The sequence below is a fragment of the Cherax quadricarinatus genome, chromosome 8, assembly GCF_038502225.1.
Source record: "Cherax quadricarinatus isolate ZL_2023a chromosome 8, ASM3850222v1, whole genome shotgun sequence".
Taxonomy (NCBI): domain Eukaryota; kingdom Metazoa; phylum Arthropoda; class Malacostraca; order Decapoda; family Parastacidae; genus Cherax; species Cherax quadricarinatus.
In genome coordinates, this window is record NC_091299.1 from 30,928,198 (window position 1) to 30,952,771 (window position 24,574).

General features: G+C 41.6%; 1 protein-coding gene across 1 annotated transcript in view; it reads left to right on the forward strand.

The window, feature by feature from the left end:
- The window catches only part of LOC128705524 (uncharacterized), a gene marked incomplete at its 3' end in the record, with an annotated part of 52,306 nt that overhangs the window by 12,799 nt on the left and 14,933 nt on the right, over nucleotides 1-24,574 (forward strand). The window contains 5 exon segments of the mRNA XM_070082737.1: nucleotides 1,551-1,648; nucleotides 3,812-3,955; nucleotides 5,891-6,084; nucleotides 6,385-6,657; nucleotides 13,363-13,635. Coding sequence (XP_069938838.1) covers nucleotides 1,551-1,648; nucleotides 3,812-3,955; nucleotides 5,891-6,084; nucleotides 6,385-6,657; nucleotides 13,363-13,635 — 982 coding nt within the window.

Consider the following 24,574-nt stretch of genomic DNA (forward strand, 5'->3'; position numbering starts at 1 on the left):
ATCCTCAGCGCTCTTCAGAATCCGACCAACATTTGACTCAAATTTTCGGCGACCTGTTTTCTAAAAGCTTCAATACTTGTACGCTTCCTAGGTGTAATATCCATCATGAATTTCATCAGTAAACATGAATTGAAGAGGAGATTTTGGCGAAACTACATTCAGACTTACAGGAATAACCTTACAGAACAACAGCTGTTGTAGCACTGACGAGTCACGGGGTAACACCACAGCTGGATTGTTGCCAGAAGTCATTTGCAAACTCTTATGAGAAGAAAAAGACCCCAAACTACATTAATTAAGCCAAAGACTAAGATATATTACGAGATAATCACAAAATTTGCACTGGGGCTCTGGTGGCCTGGTGGTTAACGCTCTCACTTCACACGGTGAGGGCCTGGGTTCGATTCCCAGCCAGAGTAGAAACATTGGACGTGTTTCTTTCCACCTGTTGTCTATGTTCCCCATCAGTGAAATGGGTACCTGGGTGTTAGTCGACTGGTGTGGGTCGCATCCTGGGACACTGACCTAAGGAGGCCTGGTCACAGACCGGGCCGCGGGGGCGTTGACCCCCGGAACTCTCTCCAGATAAACTCCAGATAAACTGCTGTAAATAAATACTGGAAGTTAGTTGACAGCTGTGGGTCGTATCTTGTGGGAGGACCTATGGAAAGCCACATTGCTTGGCTTTGACTCTTGGATTATCCTAGATCATTAACTACTTCAAGCTACATGAATAAAGTCTTCTTCAAGACTATGTATGAGAGAACTTGAAGATTACCTGAGCAGGATGTTAGGCAGCTTGAGAGTGCAAGGTTTGGTGTATCTTGTAAGGAAAACCCTTGTTTAGTCATGTCTCTCTAGCAATCAGATAGCAAACATTCTGCACACACCTACCCATTCAGTTTCTAGCTGTACCCAGGTGGTTCTTAACCTTACTGAGTGACATGCACGTCAGTCACAGTGCCACATCAACTGGGACTCATTAAACATTCCGTCCTCACACCATACATGACAAATGTATTATTTACATCAAATTAAGGAAGTGTTGTGTTGTTTGGTTATTAGCGATTAGCTATATATATATAGAGAGAGAATGATTTAAAACTGTTAAGTAAATTAACATAAGTGATTTTACTTTGTAGGTTACTTAAAAAATTCAGAAATTGACGCACATTAACACACAATTTGGAGACGAGTTACAGTAGAGTAGAGGATATTAGCCCGAGACTTGTTCATTACAGGAGCGTGGTGGCAAAACTTCTTAAACTCTGCATCATCTAAATCTAAGTTGGCAGAGACTTTATAATCTGTTGATCCAAAATGATGACGTGACTTCCGCAGCAATGAAATAACTCGAACAGGGTTCTAGTTATAAATGGAATATATATGATCGAAATTAATCAAAAATATATTTACATTTTAGCAGATACAAAAAACGTTTTATACAAATTTATTTTCCACGAGGACGCAATTGTATTACAAATATAACCATAGGCTGTGTCATGCATGGAAAAACACTTAGTTATGCAATACACTTCGGATTCATTCAGATTCAACAAGGAGATCCAGTAGTTGCACTCAGTACAAGAGAAGAGAGACACCTAGAGACAACCAATGTGCTGGATTCGAAGCTCGGTAGTATGACCTTGTGAGTATCCTTTAGCACTCGTGCGACTTACTGAAGTTGCAGTAATTAAAATCCACGGGGGATACTACAAACAGGTATACCTGATGCAGTGTCAGGTGTGCTGGATGCAGTGTCATGTGTGCTGGATTTAGTGTCAGGTGTGCTGGATGCAGTGTCAGGCGTGCTGGATGCAGTCAGGTGAGTTGGATGCAGTGTCAGGTGTGTTGTATGCAGTGTCAGGTGAGTTGGATGCAGTGTCAGGTGTGCTGGATGCAGTGTCATGTGTGCTGGATTTAGTGTCAGGTGTGCTGGATGCAGTGTCAGGTGTGCTGGATGCAGCGTCACGCAAGAGTGTGAGGTGCAACGTAGAGTGGGGAAGGGTGTAAACGTATTCCAATATTATTATAATCATGAGGAAGCGCTAAACTCGAAGGATTATACAGCGCCTGTGGGAAGGAGGGGAAGGGAAGGTATTCAGGCTTCATTCAGAGAACTGGAGCACAGATCCAATTCCCTAGATCAAGAGCCCCTCACCCTTGAAGAACAAAGGTATTCCAACATGGTGTAAGCAAGGACCTCCTAGCACTGGCCAGCAGGTAGTCTATATTCTCACCTACAATGGCTACTACAAGCAAAATATACACAGGAAATGTACACAGAAAATGTTAGTGTCTATAACGGTAAAAGACATTGACGAAACAATAAAAAAAATCAGGCTTTTAGTTACTTTTTTTTAATCAGGACATTAACTCTGATGTTAAATATTTGTACTCTAATAACCTATTGTATATAATTATCCAAATAAAGTGACTAATGTCAATAAAAAGAGGAAAATAATCGGTGTAAAGGAGTACATACAATACCTTGCAACAGACTCAACATGCAGGGAAGATTCAGGCATCAGCGCTGTATGACCCTTGTGGGTTTACCGCTTAGTTATGATTACAATATTTCTGCAGAAATATTTCTGCCTGATTATAATAATTCAGTCAGAAATATGAGTACTAGGCAAATTGAACACAGTAGGTTTGATGCATGCTCAGTGTGAATTATTATTAAGTGAGAAAATTACCTGCATGAGGTTTACAGGGTATTACCTGAATTATTACAGGTAAGTAATTTGGATGAGATAAGTGGGACTCAATCACAGCAGGTCGCAGGACTGTTACTCCCTCGATGCCCACTCCCTACCACTCACATGAAAAGCTAGACCTGACATTAAATTAATAATTACAATATTAAAACCAGCTACTCTGGTAAATTAAAATTGTGTGGACTGTATATGATTAGGCTTGCTGGGTACACAAAATATAATTATTGTACATAAATTATAACAGTGTTATTAGAAAGGAAATTCGTATTACCATTTACCATTTAATTACTGGATCATAATTATTTTTTTTGAAACACACCCTAATGCTACCACGAGAGCTAGAATTTACGATGGCCAATGTAAAACTACTCTACATTATGGGATAAGCATCACTTAGCTAAGGTGTGCTCCTGAGAGAATCAGTGTCCTCTATCTGTCCGTTCTTGTTGCCGAATTGTAAAGATTTTTCACACTGTTTATCACAATTCTTCAGCGAGAGCGTGTCAATGATTTCTAAATTCTGGATTAAGGCCGATACACACCCATTGAACTTCCATGATGCCCGATTACATTGCAAAATTAAAGGACCAGTGTTCACACATTAAATTCAATATGGCGTCTCCTCTGCAGCATCATTCCCCCTGCTGTTCTGCCTCTCCCTTCAATGAAAATTTCTCGAGGGGTCCAAACAGCATCATATTTTAATACACAATTATTATATTATTCATTTATATGTTCTGCATTTAGGAAAATTATGTAAAAAATTTCCACACTCAGATTAACTACCATATTTCAACATATTTAAGACAAGAATTGATATGTTGAATGAGGAAGAGCAAATCATAGTAATTAAAGAACATCAGCAAAGGTATTCAAATCTTAACATGTCAGGCTCAGTGGTAACATGACATTGTAACTAGGGTGGCGATGACACAAAACTTCATCAGCTACCAGTTGGTTATGCAACCTAACCTCACTTTCACGTAAATCCTACCCCAGACACTGCATTGTCCTGCACATTAATCTATTTTGAGAATCCCAGAGTATGGACTAAAAAATATTCAGTTTTGTTTCCTGTCTGTTTTCACCAGCACCGCTGACAGCAGTAGCACTACCACTGCCACCAGTGGCGACAGCATCAACACTGCTTCCATCACTAATCTGAGCACTTTATCAATCATCATCCTGATTATATTTGTCGTTCTTATCTCGTTCTTCAGCATCACCTGCAGCAGGTAACTCTAGATTAGAGGGAAAATTGGCATGTCTTTGGGTAATTAAGTTTAAATAACTCAAAACTATGCTACATCTATAAAATATTTTCTTTTGACACAAGGGGCAAAAGGATAATAGAAGTTTAAAATATAATAATAATAATAATAATAATAATAATAATAATAATAATAATAATAATAATAATAATAATAATAATATTTATGGATTATTATTATTATTATTATTATTATTATTATTATTATTATTATTATTATTATTATTATTATTATTATTATTATTATTACTATTATTATTATTTTTATGTGAGTAAATTGCCTGCATGATGTTTATAGGGCATTACCTGAATTATTACAGGCAGGTAATTTGGGTGAGGTAAGTGGGACTTAGTCACAGTAGGTCGCAAAACTGTCACTCCCTCGAAGCCTACTTCATCACCACCCTCACAAAAATTAATAATTATAATATTAAAACCAGCTACTCTGGTAAATTAAAGTTGTAGACAGTATATGATTTGGCTTGCTGGGTACACAACAGAAATTCATATTACCACTTACCATTTAATTACTGTAGATTGATCACACCACAACACCTGCCTGACACCTAGACCCTACGCTGGCTAGCTAGAGATCTAAATGCAAGAACTAATGGTGCACTTACCTGTGAGTGACGGTCGCATTCCTTATATTCCACCATCCACACATAATTCTTGAGGTCCTGCAAATTCCCTGTCCCAGTTCTTCAGCAGGGGACATTAACACGAGTTCCTATTCCAAAATTCAGGCCGGGAAACCCCAACTGACCTTCTGCAACGCCTGAATACATTGCATAATTAAAGAACCAGTGTTCACACATTAAATTCAATATGGCATCTCCCCCCGGAGTCACTCCACAGTTGTTCTACCTCCCTCCCTTACTCGAAATTTCTCGAAGGGTCAAATCAGCATCATATTTTAATACACAATTATTATATAGCTCAAATTTACACATGCTAAATTTAGGAAAATTCAAAATTTTCCGCAATAATAATAATAAGATATGATGCATCAGACCCACAAATATTACTTATTAACATAAGGTGTCCTAAGTGTCCATTCCCCCACTGTAAAGAGTATTATTGTGCACAGGACTATGAACTGCACACAAATAACCCGCACATAAAAGAGAGGAGCTTACGACGACGTTTCGGTCCGACTTGGACCATTTACAAAGTCACAATGGTCCAAGTCGGACCGAAACGTCGTCGTAAGCTTCTCTCTTCTATGTGCGGGTTATTTGTGTATCGTTCCAGTCACGATATTGTGTCTTTTTTTTTTTTTTTGTCTATGAACTGCGTCAAGAAGCATTCTTCCAGTTTCCTAACACGCGTAATACATTCCTTAGTACTACTAATGTTATACGGGTCATATATATGATTAAAACCAGTTTCGGAAGACATTCTGTTTCCTGACGAATATTAAAACCACATTAAAAAAAGGGTAATCTATATGATTGGGAACCTTATGAAGAGATACTTTTCATGTCTCCTGACGAATATTACACTGACTTCAAAAGTACTAATATAATTTGTTAAAGGGGTAATCCGGTAAACCAGTCGAAGGTCTCAGTCAGATAACCAAGAGCTCCAGTGGCGAGTTATCATATAACTAAGATCCGCGTCAGGAAACACTTGCCCTGTTTCCTGACAAATCTTACCTTGACTATGACCCGTGTCAGGAGGCACTTGTCTCCTGACAAATAAAGCAAGTTGACTTCGTATCAGGACTGTCCTGACTAATGTACATCGTGAGGTGTCTCAATGTATATACAATAGAGAACCTTTTTTAATCACGATTTTAGGATTAAAGTATTCGTGACCGGTGGTGTGCAGGTGATATGCATCCTTAATGACTGATCCCCGTGTAGTCGACAGGCTTTAAATCCCTTTAACTTGACAGGACTCGCTTGATGAGGTTTCTTGCCTACCTGCTGGGGAACTGTGCTGCTTGTTCCATCTACCTGCAGAGTTGCTGGTCTGCCGCCAGCGCCCCCTTTAAAGGATTACGATGTTATGGTCAGGATAGTAGCATCTACTTCAGGAGAGTCTGTCAGTTGTTTACGTGCCGGATTAATTGCTTCCAGTCTGAACGAGGTAGGAACAATGGAATGAGTAACAACAGGAGAGACAAGGGTAAAAGGATTGAGGGCATAATGAGCAGAAAATTTGATTCCTTGAATTACTGGAGGTAAATTTTACATTTTAACACAGACAGTTTCTCTGCTACCAGGTTTGATACGAGATTAGGTTGAATAACAGGTCTTAGTTTGCAAAATTAAAACGTAAAAACTCTTGGGCGTATATAAAAAACTTTTGACGCCTTTTTTTCACCTTTTTTTTATATTAATATTTTATACTTGCCGTTTCTTTCCTGTCTATTTGTTAAATTCACAGAAACATTCGAGACACGAATCGTGATGGATAAGTCGGAGGAAAACGTTTCCAGCTCGACGAAACCAAATAAAAATGACAGCGAGGCTTCCAAGGCTGCCTCCTCTCTCTTGGCTGAGGAAGTCTCTATAACGTCCACCAGGGTGTACCCTGCCAATGAACTCCTGACTTGGGAACAACACATTCAGGAATCACCGGACCCACCCACAAAGACCCACACCCTCGAAAAGGCCCCCTGGAAAAAAAATAGTTCTTTCTTGGCACTGTTCAATAAAGGTGAGACCGACATAAATTATTATAATCAGGGAAAAATAGTTTGCAGTAATTAATGGTTACAGTGCCTTGGGAATAGGATCAAGAGCTCTTCACGAACATAAAAGCACCTTTCTTGAAGGGAATCCAATAAAAAGATTCCTTACACTTAGTTGGTTGACAAGCATTGTATAATGTATTAGTTAACTAGCCTTGTTAGTCGTTTTATGTTCTTGGTAATTTAAAAGGCCGAAATATATTTTTTATATGTTAACATATTTCATCTTTGTGTCTGTACAGAAAAATATTTATGTATGTTACTCTCGAAGTTAAAACTAGTTCAAATACCTTACGGTATATATAAATTAGAACACGTCCCAGAGGTGAGCTGGGAACAGTGACCTCGCTGTTATTGTCAAGATGGCGTCGGGTTTTCAGTCTCCATGTGAAATATTGAAATTCAGGACATTTACAACATTTTTTTTTTGTTCATTACCAGGCTCCTGTCACAACAAGGTGCATGTTCTCAGTTATTACGGAGTACTGTATTAATTTTTTTTTATTAACACATCGGCCGATTCCCACCAAGGCAGGGTGGCCCGAAAAAGAAAAGCTTTCATCATCATTCACTCCATCACTGTCTTGCCAAAGGGGTGCTTTACACTACAGTTTATAAAACTGCAACATTAACACTCCTTCAGAGTGCAGACACTATAGGACTCAAGTCCGGCCTGCCGGTTTCCTTGAATCCCTTCATGAATGTTACTTTGCTCACACTCCAACAGCACGTCCAGTATTAAAAACCATTTGTCTCCATTCACTCCTATCAAATACGCTCACGCACGCTTGCTGGAAGTCCAAGCTCCTCGCACACAAAACCTCCTTCACCCCCTCCCTCCAACCCTTTCTAGGCCGACCCCTACCCCGCCTTCCCAAACTACGAATTCTCTGCATTATATTCACACCACACATTGCCCTTAGACATGACATCTCCACTGCCTCCAGCCTTCTCGTTGCAACATTCATCACCCATGCTTCACACCCATACAAGAGTGTTGGTACAACTATACTCTCATACATCCCCCTCTTAGCTTCCACGGACAAAGTTCTTTATCCCCACAGACTCCTAAGTGCACCACTCACCCTTTTCCCCTTATCAATTCTATGATTCACCTCATCCTTAAGATAAGATTTCGTTACGATTTTTAACCCCGGAGGGTTAGCCACCCAGGATAACCCTCCCGGGAAAGTCAGTGCATCATTGAGGACTGTCTAACTTATTTCCATTGGGGTCCTCAATCTTGTCCCCCAGGATGCGACCCACACCAGTCGACTAACACCCAGGTACCTATTTGCTGCTAGGCGAACAGAAGAACAAGTATAAGGAAACGTGTCGAAATGTTTCCACCCGCCGGGAATCGAACCCGGGCCCTCCGCGTGTGAAGCGGGAGCTTTAGCCACCAGGCCACCTTCATAGACCCATCTGCTGACACGTCCACTCCTAAATATCTGAATACATTCACCTCCTCCATACTCTCTCCATCCAGTCCGATATCCAGTCTTTCATCACCTAATCATGTTGTTATCCTCATCGCCTTATTCTTTCCTATATTCACTTTAATTTTCTTCTTTTACATAACCTACCAAATTCATCCACCAACCTCTGCAACCTCTCTTCAGAATCTCACAAAAGCAGTGTCATCAGCAAAGAGCAACTGTGACAACTCCCACTTTGTGTTTGATTCTTTATTTTTTAACTCCACGCCTCTTGCCAAGACCCTCGCATTCACTTTTCTTACAACCCCATCTATAAATATATTAAACAACCACGGTGACATCACACATCCTTGTCTATAATAATCTTCCTCTCTCCTACCTGAGCCTCACTATCCTCGTAAAAACTCTTCACTGCTTTCAGTGACCTACCTCCTGTACCATACACCTGCAGCATCTGCCACATTGCCCCCCTATCCACCCTGTCATGTGCCTTTTCAAAATCCATAAATGCCACAAAAATCTCTTTACCCTTATCTAAATACTGTTCACCTATATGTTTCACTGTAAACACTTGGTCTACACATCCCCTACCTTTCCCAAAGCCTCATTGTTCATCTGCTATCCTACTCTCCGTCTTACTCTTAATTCTTTCAATAATAACTCTACCATACACTTTACCAGGTACACTCAACAGACTTATTTCCCTATAATTTTTGCATTTTTTTATCCCCTTTGCCTTTATACAAAGGAACTATGCATGCTCTCTGCCAATCCCTAGGTACCTTACCCTATTCCATACATTTGTTAAATAATAGCACCAACCACTCCAAAACTATATCCCCACCTGCTTTTAACATTTCTATCTTTATCCCATCAATCCCAGCTAACTTACCCCCTTTCATTGTACCCACTGCCTCACGAGCTTCCCCCACACTCACAACTGACTCTTCCTCACTCCTACAAGATGTTATTCCTCCTTGCCCTATACACGAAATCACAGCTTCCCTATCTTCATCAACATTTAACAATTCCTCAAAATATTCCCTCCATCTTCCCAATACCTCTAACTCTCCATTTAATAACTCTCCTCTCCTGTTTTTAACTGTCAAATCCATTTGTTCCCTAGGCTTCCTCAACTTATTAATCTCACTCCAAAACTTTTTCTTATTTTCAACAAAATTTGTTGAGTAAAAGGACACAAGCGCAACTAATGTGACATTTTATTGTGGCAACGTTTCGCTCTCCAGGAGCTTTGTCAAGCCGTTACAAACAGTACAAGGACACAGAGGGTATATATAGGCTCAGAGTGAGGTGCAATACTAGTGGTAGTAGTAGTAGTAGTAGTAGTAGTAGTAGTAGTAGTAGTGATATAAGTAGTAGTAGTACTAGTAATAGTAATACAATATGTTTGAACAATTAACTTGCACATGAGTAAAAGGATATAAAGGCTTTTACTTGGAAAACATAAAAATAGGTTAGACAAATATTTCTATTGGAGGCTGGATAGAAAAGGCCTGTTTCAATGTTCATTCTCTGTAATGTGCTTGTGTAGTATTAACAGGAGAGACTATGTGATGGCAGGGTTTACTGTTTTCAGGAGGATTCTTGCTAAGACTTCAGAGATGGTGAAGCTGGCTTTGTTTTGTTTAATTGTATTAGAAACAGCTATTACTGAAGAGTCAAGGCACTTGCGTCTGCGGAAATTAGTTTCTTTGATCACTAGTTGTGCGTCCCTGAACTTCATGAGATGATCTGTGGAATTTTGGTGTTGTACACAGGCGTTGTTCAAGTTATCGTTCCTACATGCGTAAATGTGTTCATTGAGGCGGGTGTCGAGGTTTCTTGCTGTTTCACCTACATAAATCTTGTCGCAGCCTCCACAGGGTATAGTGTAAACCCCTGCGTTGATTGGTTCGTGGTGCTTGGATTTTGTTCTGGTTAGATCCTTTATCGAAGTGCTGGAAGCGATGGCGACTCTGGTGTTAGCTTGTGAAAGTACTTTAGAAATGTTCAGTGCAACTTGGCTGTTGGGAAGAATTATAACTTTGTTGGGAGTGTTGTTGGTACGTGGAGAATTATTGATCTGAAGAGCTCTTTTCTTGCAGTCTTTGGTGAAAAAGGAAGGAAAATGTAAATCAGTGAAGGTTTGGTGAATGTATGTACATTCCTCGTCAAGAAACTCAGGACTACAAATTCGGTATGCTCTTAGGAAAAACCCGATGATGATGCCTCTTTTAGTCTTAGTATCTTGACTGGAATAGAAGTGTGTGAGATCATTTTTATTGGTAGGTTTCCGATAGACTTGAAATCTTAGGTTGTTGTCTACTTCATTCACGTCCTCATTCACAAAGTAGACAACAACCTAAGATTTCAAGTTTATCGGAAACCTACCAATAAAAATGATCTCACACACTTCTGTTCCAGTCAAGATACTAAGACTAAAAGAGGCATCATCATCGGGTTTTTCCTAAGAGCATACCGAATTTGTACTCCTGAGTTTCTTGACGAGGAATGTACATACATTCACCAAACCTTCAGTGATTTATATTTTCCTTCCTTTTTCATCAAAGACTAAGAAAAGAGCTCTTCAGATCATTAATTCTCCACGCACCAACACCACTCCCAACAAAGCTATAATTCTTCCCAACAGCCATGTTGCACTGAACGTTTCTAAAGTACTTTCACAAGCTAACACCAGAGTCGCCATCGCTTCCAGCACTTCAATAAAGGATCTAACCAGAACAAAATCCAAGCACCACGAACCAATCAACGCAGGGGTTTACACTATACCCTGTGGAGGCTGCGACAAGATTTATGTAGGTGAAACAGCAAGAAACCTCGACACCCGCCTCAATGAACACATTTACGCATGTAGGAACGATAACTTGAACAACGCCTGTGTACAACACCGAAATTCCACCAATCATCTCGTGAAGTTCAGGACGCACAACTAGTGATCAAAGAAACTAATTTCCGCAGACACAAGTGCCTTGAATCTTCAGTAATCGTTTTTTCTAATACAATTAAACAAAACAAAGCCAGCTTCACCATCTCTGAAGTCTTAGCAAGAATCCTCCTGAAAACAGTAAACCCTGCCATCACGTAGTCTCTCCTGTTAATACTACACAAGCACATTACAGAGAATGAACACTGAAACAGGCCTTTTCTATCCAGCCTCCAATAGAAATATTTGTCTAACCTATTTTTATGTTTCCCAAGTAAAAGCCTTTATATCCTTTTACTCATGTGCAAGTTAATTGTTCTAACATATTGTATTACTATTACTACTACTACTACTACTACTACTACTACTACTACTAATATCACTACTACTATTACTACCACTAGTATTGCACCTCACTCTGAGACTATATATACCCTCTGTTTCCTTGTACTGTTTGTAACGGCTTGACAAAGCTTCTGGAGAGCGAAACGTTGCCACAATAAAATGTCACATTAGTTGCACTTGTGTCCTTTTACTTTACATATTGTCGGTAATTCTGCCAACTTTATTACAAAATTTGTTGATAACATCTCACCCACTCTTTCATTTGCTCTCTTTATAGATTGCTTCACCACTCTCTTAGCCTCTCTTTCTTTCTCCATATACTCTTCCCTCCTTGCATCACTTCTACTTTGTAAAAACCTCTCATATGCTAACTTTTTCTCCCTTACTGCTCTCTTTACATCGTCAGGCCACCAATCGCTCTTCCCTCCCGCATCCACTTTCCTGTAACCACAAACTTCTGCTGAACACTCTAACACTACATTCTTAAACCTACCCAAACATCTTCGACCTAATTGCCTATACTCTCACTAGCTCATCTATCCTCCAATAGTTGTTTGTATCCTACCCTAACTGCCTCCTCTTTTAGTTTATACACCTTCACCTCTCTCTAACTTGCTGCTTCTATTTACCTTGTATCCCATCTACCTTTTACCCTCACTGTAGCTACAACTAGAAAGTGATGTGCTATATATGTGGCCCCTCTAAAAACATGTACATCCTGAAGTCTACTCAGCAGTCTTTTATCTATCAATACATAGTCCAACAAACTACTGTCATTACGCCCTACATCATATCTTGTATACCTATTTATCCTCTTTTTCTTAAAATACATAATACCTATAACTAAACCCCTTTCTATACACAGTTCAATCAAAGGGCTCCCATTATCATTTACACCTGGCACCCCAAACTTACCTACCACAACCTCTCTAAATATTTCTCCTACTTTAGCATTTAGGTCCTCTACACCAATATTAAATGTTTATATGAAATAACGCTCCATATATAATGTCATTTTTCCGTGTAGTATACTGAAAGTGGACGTGTATTATTCCCTGAAAGCGAACACGTTTTATTCCTGTCAGTCAGGCAGTGGTCAGGACAGGAGCAGGTGATAGGTGTGTTTAGTTCAGTACGAGCCGGTGACTGAGGTAAAGTCATCATGTTTGGGCGGTAGTTTGAGTAGGTAATTTTGGTAAGATTTTTAGGGTATACTACAGGTATTTATGTTTAAGTGCTCTCATGTTTATTTGTAAGGTACTAGTATGCAGAGGCCTGTTTAAGCGAGAGTACTGTATGGTGTTTTGCCTGCTGGTCATTAGTCCACCAGAGAGAAGTGAAGACGAGGGGGAAGGGTGTCATGGAGCCTCCCTGATGATTTATTTTGTTGAACTCATTAGTAGCAGTGTGCTAGTGAGCTAATGTGAACTGGAGTCTGGTGGTTTTTTGGAGTAGATTGTAAGTTGTATATAAGTTACTATTATTAATATAGATATATTTTCATATAGGTGAGTTTTTGTCCTTCCTTCCTAATAATAATAATTAATATTGTTTAATATACGAGTACATGCTGGCCGTAGAGTTGCTGTGTTTTTCAGTGTAATTTTATAACCCCTAGACAGCAGTGTGAGCAGCCTTAAGGAGCCAGGACCATTTTATTTAAGTTACGACATCAAAGTCGTAACATCAGTCTACATCTGATAATGATAATCTTTATTTCTAAAATTATCAGTATACAATTGATGTAACATACGCCAACACACTGCACAAATAACCCGCATGTAAAAGACACTTATAACAACATTTCGGTCGTTAGTTTGCAAAATTAAAAAGTAAAAACTCTTCGGTGTTCATAAAATCTTTCGACGCCTTTTTTTTCACCTTTTTTTATATTAATATTTTATACTTGCCGTTTCTTTCCTGTCTATTTGTTAAATTCACAGAAACATTCGAGACACGAATCGTGATGGATAAGTCGGAGGAAGACGTTTCCAGCTCGACGAAACCAAATAAAAATGACAGCGAGGCTTCCAAGGCTGCCTCCTCTCTCTTGGCTGAGGAAGTCTCTATAACGTCCACCAGGGTGTACCCGGCCAATGAACTCCTAACTTGGGAACAACACATACAGGGATCACCCGACCCACCCACAAAGACCCACACCCTCGAAAAGGCCCCCTGGAAAAAAGTTCGTGCTTTCTTGGCACTGTTCAATAAAGGTGAGTCCGACATAAATTATTATAATCTTGGAAAAATAGTTTGCAGTAATTAAAGGTTACAGTGCCTTGGGAATAGGATCAAGAGCTCTTCACTAACATAAGAGCACCTTTCTTGAAGGGAATCCAATAAAAAGATTCCTTACACTTAGTTGGTTGACAAGCATTGCATAATGTATTAGTTGACTAGCCTTGTTAGTCGTTTTATGTTCTTGGTAATTTAAAAGGCCGAAATATATTTTTTATATGTTAACATATTTCATCTTTGTGTCTGTACAGAAAAATATTTATGTATGTTACTCTCGAAGTTAAAACTAGTTCAAATACCTTACGGTATATATAAATTAGAACACGTCCCAGAGGTGAGCTGGGAACAGTGACCTCGCTGTTATTGTCAAGATGGCGTCGGGTTTTCAGTCTCCATGTGAAATATTGAAATTCAGGACATTTACAACATTTTTTTTTTGTTCATTACCAGGCTCCTGTCACAACAAGGTGCATGACATCAGTCTACATCTGATAATGATAATCTTTATTTCTAAAATTATCAGTATACAATTGATGTAACATACACGACCACACTGCACAAGTAACCCGCATATAAAAGATACTTACAACAACATTTCGATCCGACCGAAACGTTGTCGTAAGTTTCTTTAATATGCGGGTTATTTGTGTATTGCTTCAGTCACGTTATTGTGTCTTAATTCTTAACTGATGTAAGATTAGTTAACATAACTACATTCTTCATAGAGAGGCTGTGGTATGCACAACATTACTGTCAACATTAACATGTTAGACGGACTTACTTTCTTAAGTCTACCTTAAGGAGTGTTTGTATTGGATGACACTTGTGTTGAGATTTCTTTGAGTTTCTCTAATTACTAATCCTCCAGGTTAAAAAATCCGATTGCAAGCTCCTTCTAAATTCGGAGTAAAAACTTCTATAGTTTATTATCGATTACGTAAGTTTTCTATAATTTATTTTATCAGAAAACGAGATATAAAGAAGAGTAACTAAAATAGTCTCACTAAATTTTTATAAGTAGCAACGTACGTGTAAACTACCTAAGATAACCCGTATCTTACAGCTAGGCTTTAAATAATGAGATACTATAGAGATCCCTACAGAAATAAGTCATTGACTTTTTTTTTGGAGGGGTGAAGAGTTGTTCTAAGTAATTTACACATGTTGCTATGTATGGAAATAAGTCACTTTGTCTTACTTTCTTGGGTTATCTTAGGCAATCTACAAATATGCTGCTATGTATGATAACTCATGCAGATGTATTTATATGTAGCTGTGGATTGAGACACTTATGCAACATATGGGAATCTTTATTCAGGAAACGTTTCGCCACACAGTGGCTTCATCAGTCCAATACAAAGCAGGTGTAAGGAGAGGAGGAGTATGAGGTAATCAGTCCCTCAGCCTGGAGTCGATGCGTTCTACAAGATTGATGGACTGAACACATCGACTCCAGGCTGAGGGACTGATTACCTCATACTCCTCCTCTCCTTACACCTGCTTTGTATTGGACTGATGAAGCCACTGTGTGGCGAAACGTTTCCTGAATAAAGATTCCCATATATTGCATAAGTGTCTCAATCTTCAACTTGTCGGTTTTCCAAACCATTCATCACATATGTAGCTGTACCTTACATGATAAATGTAATCACCTAAATTTGTTTAACTTATGCTTATGTGTACCTGTGCACATATATAATATGAAAAGTGTTTCACATGGCAGTACTAAATGTAACTAGATATATCTCGGTAGTTGCGTTATACCAGGAAGGTATCCCGTTCCGCCTTAGTGAATGCAAGATAGTGCAGGGCTGTCAAAAATTTCTACTGCAGCAAAGTATAGAACATATGTATATATGTACTCACTTCACTGTACTCACCTAATTGTGGTTGCAAGGGTCGAGACTCGGCTCCTGGCCCCGCCTCTTCACTGAATGATACTAGGTCCTCTCTCTCCCTACTCCATGAGCTTTATCATTCCTGCCTCCACTACATCACTTCCTAGACTATTACACTTCCTGACAACTCTGTGACTGAAAAAATACTTCCTAACATCCCTTTGACTCATCTGAGTCTTCAACTTCCAAGTGTGACCCCTTGTTTCTGTATCCCATTTCCGGATCATTCTGTCTCTGTCCACCTTGTCTATTCCACGCAGGATTTTGTATGTCGTTATCATGTCTCCCCTAACCCTCCTGTCCTCCAGTGTCGTCAGGCCGATTTCCTTTAACCTTTCTTCGTAGAACATTCCCCTTAGCTCTGGAACTAACCTTGTCGCAAACCTTTGCACTTTCTCTAATTTCTTGACGTGCTTGATCGAGTGCGGGTTCCAAACAGGTGCTGCATACTCCAGTATGGGCCTGATGTACACGGTGTACAGTGTCTTGAACGATTTCTTACTAAGGTATCTGAACGCTGTTCTCAGGTTTGCCAGGCGCCCATATGCTGCAGCAGTTATCTGATTGATGTGTGCCTCCGGAGACATGCTCGGTGTTATACTCACCCGAAGATCTTTCTCCTTGAGCGAGGTTTGCAGTTTTTGGCCACTTTTGGCGCGTGTATATATGTATATGCGTGTGCATAACATAATGTCTTTATTTCTTCAAGTACATGTACAAGATATGCAGACCATAGCTGACATCAGTGACATACTACTATATAGAAAGCCCTTTGTTACGCAGAGCATTTCCCGCAAATTAGGTCACTTTTGTCCCAGGATGCGATCCACACCAGTCGACTAACTCCCAGGTACCTCTTTTACTGATGACTGAACATGGACAGCAGGTGTCTTATGGAAACACGTCCTAATGATTTCCAGCCGTACCGGTGGATCGATCCCCGGACCTCAGTGTGTGAGCTGGGTGCGCTAGCACGGGTCGAGTCATAGCTCTTGGCTCTCGCCCCTTCAATGGTGGCTACTAGGTCCACTCCCTGCTCCATGAGCTTTACCATACCTCTTCTTAAAGCTATATATGGATCTTGCCTTCACTACATCACTTTCCAGATTGTTCCACCTCCTGACAACACTATGGCTGAAGAAATACTTCCTAACATCCCTGTTGACCAGGTGTGGGTTCCATACTGGTGCTGCATACTCTAATATGGGCCTGATGTACACAGTGTGGAATAAAATCACATTGGTATTAAAAGATGATAACATCAAAACGGCCTTCATAAAAAACATGACAGCATTCTATAACAGATGGGAAAATATAAAGCCTGGGCCAGATGGTGCAAATGCTGTCCTGGTAGACAGTAACTGTAAGAATAGAGAAATAAATTATAGTGGCCTGGAGGGACAGAAGCTCTAGTGCGGAAACAGGTGTCAACAAGGACATGCAAAAAATCAATGTTACAAACTAGCAACACTACGGGAAATAATAAACAAGGGGATGCACCGAGAAATAGTGAAGATAAATTAATAGAAATAACTGATGAAAGCTCCATTGTTAGTACTAGTGCTGAAGATAGAAATGAGACAGGAGAACACGCACCAGTAGGGAATGCAGTCATGAAAAACCAAGGCAAACGGAAACCAGGCCTATGCAAATTCTATGCGCTTAGTATCTGCAGGCATAGAATATCTGAAAAAAACAGATAAGACGTGCAACTTTGACCATCCCAGAAAATGCCGTGCCCATATGACAACACGAAAATGCAACCTCCCTTCCTGTAAGCTTTTCCCCCCTCAAGGGAGGTTCCTTGACGCTGGTGAGCGACTCTTGATCTAGGGAATTGGATCTGTGCTCCAGTTCCCTGAATCACCCCTCCCCCTATAGGTGCTGTATAATCCTACGGGTTTAGCGCTTCCCACTTCATTACAGTAATAATAAAAGTAATGTAAGCTTTTCCACTTTTGTATCCTAAAGGATACAAGACTATGGGAAAACCTGGGTAGCCACAGCCACTCCAGAGAGTTAGTTAGTTTAATATGTTTATTATGCACCCCATACCCATGTTGATAAATTAGACACATGTGCAACTCTTGGGTATCTTTATTGAGGAAACGTTTCGCCACACAGTGGCTTCATCAGTCCATACGTAGGAGAAACTTGAAAAACAGGAGAAGAATGAGGTAATCAGTCCCTCAACCTTGAGTCGATGTGTTCAGTCCATCAATCTTGAGTAGAATACGGCATATGAGCGTATGGACTGATGAAGCCACTGTGTGGCGAAACGTTTCCTCAATAAAGATACCCAAGAGTTGCACATGTGTCTAATTTATCAACATGTCGGTTCTCTGAACCATTCATCTACAAACCCCATACCCATCCTGTGGGCGGTAGTCAAAAGATTACAGAGGTACATAATGGGCCCAGGGACTGGGCCCCAAAGTTTTGATAACTGAACTAGGTACAAAGGTAATGAACTCACAAGTTACAAAGGTAATGACTCCTATAAGAATGGTTGCTTACATTTATACATGGCTACAATCATGAACAAATTATAGTGTAATGAGCAATTCACGCTTCCACACCCGGTCACAACTGTAATGAGTTATTGGTGCAAATATTGATTGTTGAGTCACACACACACACACACACACACACACACACACACACACACACACACACACACACACACACACACACACACACAGTAGGGACAGCGAGCCCGCTAGTCACGCCGTCGGTGCTCCGGGAATTTAAGTGTTTTTGAGGGCTACCTAAGTGTTCTGCAAGGGTTGCTAAGTGTGTCAGGGTAGTGAACAATCCTAGAAGTGTTTTTTTTAATTGCCTGAGCCACATAAGTGTGGGGAGAGCCACAATTTTGTAAGTGATCTGGAAAATAAAAGCATTGTGGCGCAGGCTAGTGTGTAAGGCGGCATTGCCAAGTGTCACCCAAGAAAGGTAATAAAGTGAAACAATCGTGTGACCAGTGAAAGAAATACAGTGAATAGGGTACATTATTAACGAGAAGAAATTGAGGTGGATCTACGCCAGGACGTACATCGAGCTGGATCTACGCCAGGACGTCACATCGACCTGGACAATCTACAGTGCTACAGCTGCACTACAAGTACTGTATCACCTATGAGTGGTTGTTTGGGTGTGGGGTTCAGGTTCCAATTAACCGCCAAGCTGAATGTGAATGGTCTAACTCTCATAGCACGATAAAGAATAGGCACTCAAGTATTCAATAAGGTTTAGCAAATGGTAATCCATTGAACAAGGCGATTAACTCACTATAAGCAGGTCGAGCATAGGCAACACTGTAAGGGTTGGAGTCAGGTCACAAGAGGTTGTGGACACAAGCGACAACTGAGAATCTACATTACACTCCAAGCACAAGCCACCTACTTTTCAGACACATAATAAACCCACACATAATTCGACACATAATTACACACACACACACACACACACACACACACACACACACACACACACACATATATATATACACACACATATACAAACACACACACACACACACACACACACACACACACACACACACACACACACACACACACACACACACACACACATACACACACCCACATACACACATACACACACACACACACACACACACACACACACACACACACACACACACACACACACACACACACTGTAAGTGCTGGTAAGTCCCAGGAGGTTGGGGGTCAGGTCACAAGAAGGTGTGGGCAGCCAAGGACCACTGAGACTTACCTTAAACACACAAGCCACCTACCTTTCAGTACATAATAAACCCACACATAATTCCACACACAATTACACACAAAATTACACACACACACACACAGTCACACACACACACACACAACACACACACACACACACACACACACACACACACACACACACACACACACACACACACACACACACACACACACACACACACATATCCAGACACACATACACTCCCCCGATCACCCTCCCCTCCCCCATTCACCCTAAACCCTCCCCACCCCTCCCCACTCAGCTCCCACATAGCCACAGTTTCTCCACTACTTCCCCCCCACACACTCTGACATACACACTACTAACCTAACATACAGAACTACGTAGGTTTCCCACTCTGAGGCAATCAGGATAAAACAAAAATGGGTTGCCAGAGAGCAACAAGAAAAACCAAGGGACAGGAGGAGGAAAATGCAAAGGAAGATTGGGCAGCAGAGCTCATAAAAAGGGATCATGAATGGGAAAAGAAACTAGAAGAACTTAGCATGAGAATGGAAGAGAGGATAGATATGGAAAGCAGGAAGTGGGAGGTGCATGGCAAAGCAGCAGAAGCTAGGATGCAGAGTTTAGAAGAGGAATTGAAAAATCTGAAACAGCCTAAAGAACTAAAGAACATTTTGGGATTGACAACAGAGACTGCTACCTCAGCCACAAATAAGGGGACTGTAGGGAAAGAAGGGGCACAACTGCATGGAGATGCTCTATCAGAGGAGACTGTAGCAAATGAAAGAGCTAAGCTTTATGTGGAGGCCCTAACAGACAACAACAGAGCCCAAGGAAAGCCGAGAAGGGAAAATGACAGGCCACTGAGCCCAAGTACATTAGCCAGTGAAACTGATGAAAGGAAAGCTGCAGTGGAGGAAACCAAATTAAATGAGGGGATACACAGGGATATGCAGTGGGAGAATGAAAGGGTGAGGTCAGTCTTTGTGTATGGGCTCCAGGAAGTCGAAGGGGAAACATATGAAGCAAGAAAACAAGGGGAAAAAAAGCAATTGAAAGCATCCTGAAAGCAATAGGAGAAGACGATATGACCCAGCTGGAAAATTTTCGGAGAATAGGGGGGTTTGTAAAAAAAAGAACCCGGCCAGTGAGAGTGACCTTCAAGGCAGAAGCGACTCGGACCAGGATCCTGCAGGAGAAAGCACGATTAAGGGACATGACGGCATACAGGAAGGTGTATCTCGACCGCGACAGAACACAAGAAGAAAGGAAGAAACTGAGAGAGATGATACAAAGGCGAAAGGAGGAAAGAGAGGAGATGGAGAAGACAGACAGGAGATCCCAGACCCAGGAAGAAGATCAAATACAGCCTCCCTCACAACTTCCTATAGAAGCCTCCCAACCAGGTCAACCCCAGTGCAACCAAACACTCTAAATCAAAACACCCATGCCACATCCAATGCCCCCACCCACTACATTACAAACTTCACCCCCTCAGCAACAACCCATAGTTCCTTACCAGGTCTCCCACTTCCCCAACCCCAATATACTTCCCAGACCACAGTCTTAGAAAAGAAGTTGAAGGTGTGGTATACAAATGCAGATGGAATAACAAACAAGTATGAGGAATGGCACAAAAGAATCAAAGAGACATCCCCAGACATAATAGCACTCACAGAAACAAAACTCACCAGAATAATAACAGATTCAATCTTTCCATCCGGATATCAAATCCTCAGGAAAGACAGAGGGAGGAGAGGGGGAGGAGGAGTTGCACTGCTCATTAAAAACCAGTGGGGTTTTGAGAAAATGGAAGGAATGGATGGCATGGGCGAAAGGGACTACTTAGTAGGAACAATCCAGTCTGAGGGACATAAGGTGATAATTGCAGTAATGTACAACCCACCACAGAACTGCAGGAGGCCAAGAGAAGAATACGATGAGAGCAACAGAGCAATGATCGACACACTAGCCGAGGTGGCCAGGAGAGCACACATGGGGGGAGCAAAGTTACTAGTTATGGGTGATTTCAATCACAAGGAGATTGACTGGGAAAACCTGGAGCCCCATGGGGGTCCCGAAACATGGAGAGCCAAGATGATGGATGTGGTACTGGAGAACCTCATGCATCAACATGTTAGAGACACTACCAGAGAGAGAGGAGAGGATGAACCAGCAAGGTTGGACCTTGTATTCACCATGAGTAGTTCGGACATCGAGGGTATCATGTATGAAAGGCCCCTGGGAGCTAGTGATCATGTGGTTCTGTGCTTCGACTACATAGTTGAGCTCCAAAAGGAGAGAGTAGCAGGAATAGGCTGGGAAAAACCAAACTACAAAAGGGGAAACTACTCAGGCATGAGGAACTTCCTTCAAGACATTCAGTGGGAGAGGGAACTGACAGGAAAACCAGTACAAGAAATGATGGACTATGTAGCAACAAAATGCAAGGAGGCAGAGGAGAGGTTTGTTCCCAAGGGAAACAGAAATAATGGGAAGAACAGAACGAGTCCTTGGTTCACCCAAAGGTGTAGGGAGGCAAAAACTAGGTGTACTAGAGAATGGAAAAGGTACAGAAGACAGAGAACTCAGCAAAATAAAGAAATCAGCCGAAGAGCCAGAAACGAATATGCACAGACAAGAAGGGAGGCTCAGAGACAATATGAAAATGACATAGCATCAAAAGTAAAGACTGACCCGAAGCTGTTGTACAGCCACATCAGGAGGAAAACAACAGTCAAGGACCAGGTAATCAGACTGAGGAAGGGTGATGGGGAATTCAAAAGAAACGACCGAGAGGTATGTCAGGAGGTCAACACAAGATTTAAAGAGGTATTTACAGTGGAAACCAGTAGGACTCCAAGAAATCAGAATAGGGGGGCACACCAGCAAGTGCTGGATGAGGTACATATAACCAAGGAGGAGGTGAAGAAGCTGCTATGCGAACTTGACACCTCAAAGGCGGTGGGACCAGACAACATCTCTCCATGGGTCCTTAAAGAGGGAGCAGAGATATTGTGTGAGCCATTAACAAAGATCTTCAACACATCATTTGAAACTGGGCAACTCCCTGAGGTACGGAAAATGGCAAATGTAGTCCCAATTTTTAAAAAGGGAGACAGACATGAGGCACTAAACTACAGACCTGTATCACTAACGTGTATAGTATGCAAAGTCATGGAGAAGATCATCAGGAGGAGAGTGGTGGGGCACCTGGAAAGAAACAAGTGTATAATTGACAACCAGCACGGTTTCAGGGAAGGAAAATCCTGTGTCACAAACCTACTAGAGTTTTATGACAAGGTGACAGAAGTAAGACAAGAGAGAGAGGGGTGAATCGACTGCGTATTTTTGGACTGCAAGAAGGCCTTCGACACAGTTCCTCACAAGAGGTTACTGCAAAAGCTAGAGGACCAGGCACACATAACAGGAAAGGCACTGCAATGGATCAGAGAATATCTGACAGGGAGGCAACAACGAGTCATGGTACGCGACGAGGTGTCAGAGTGGGCGCCTGTGACAAGCGGGGTTCCACAGGGGTCAGTCCTAGGACCTGTGCTGTTCTTGGTATACGTGAGCGACATAACGGAAGGGATAGACTCAGAAGTGTCCTTGTTTGCAGATGATGTGAAGTTAATGAGAAGAATCAAATCGGACGAGGATCAGGCAGGACTACAAAGAGACCTGGACAGGCTACAAGCCTGGTCCAGCAACTGGCTCCTTGAATTTAACCCTGCCAAATGCAAAGTCATGAAGATTGGGGAAGGGCAAAGAAGACCGCAGACACAATATAGTTTAGATGGCCAAAGACTGCAAACCTCCCTCAAGGAAAAAGATCTGGGGGTAAGTATAACACCGAGCATATCTCCTGAGGCGCACATCAATCAGATAACTGCTGCAGCATACGGGCGCCTGGCAAACCTACTGACAGCGTTCCGATACCTCAGTAAGGATTCGTTTAAGACTCTGTATACCATCTACGTCAGGCCCATACTGGAGTATGCAGCACCAGTTTGGAATTCACACCTAGTCAAGCACGTCAAGAAATTAGAGAAAGTGCAAAGGTTTGCAACAAGACTAGTCCCAGAGCTACGGGGATTGTCCTATGAAGAAAGGTTGAGGGAAATCGGCCTGACGACACTGGAGGCCAGGAGGGTCAGGGGAGACATGATAACGACATATAAAATACTGCACGGAATAGACGAGGTGGACAAAGACGGGATGTTCCAGAGATGGGACACAGACACAAGAGGTCACAATTGGAAGTTGAAGACTCAGATGAATCAAAGGGATGTTAGGAAGTATTTCTTCAGTCATAGAGTAGTCAGGCCATGGAATAGCCTAGAAAGTGATGTGGTGGAGGCAGGGACCATACATAGTTTTAAGGCGAGGTATGATAGAGCTCATGGGGCAGGGAGAGAGAGGACCTAGTAGCAATCAGCGAAGAGGCGGGGCCAAGAGCTGTGACTCGACCCCTGCAACCACAAATAGGTGAGTACAAATAGGTGAGTACACACACCACACACACACACACACACACACACACACACACACACATTCACACACACACACACACACACACACACACACACACACACACACACACACACACACACACACACACACACACATACACACACACATACACACACACACACACACACACACACACACACACACACACACACACACACACACACACACACACATACACACACACATACACACACACACACACACACACACACACATACACACACACATACACACACACACACACACACACACACACACACACACACACACACACACATACACACACACACACACACACACACACACACACACACATACACACACACATACACACACACACACACACACACACACACACACACACACACACACACACATACACACACACACACAGTTGGAAGCTAAAGACACAGATGAATCACAGGGATGTTAGGAAGTATTTCTTCAGCCACAGAGTAGTCAGTAAGTGGAATAGTTTGGGAAGCGATGTAGTGGAGGCAGGATCCATACATAGCTTTAAGCAGAGGTATGATAAAGCTCACGGCTCGGGGAGAGTGACCTAGTAGCGATCAGTGAAGAGGCGGGGCCAGGAGCTCGGACTCGACCCCCGCAACCTCAACTAGGTGAGTACAACTAGGTGAGTACACACACACACACACACACACACACACACATACACACACACATACACACACACACACACACATACACACACACATACACACACACACACACACACACA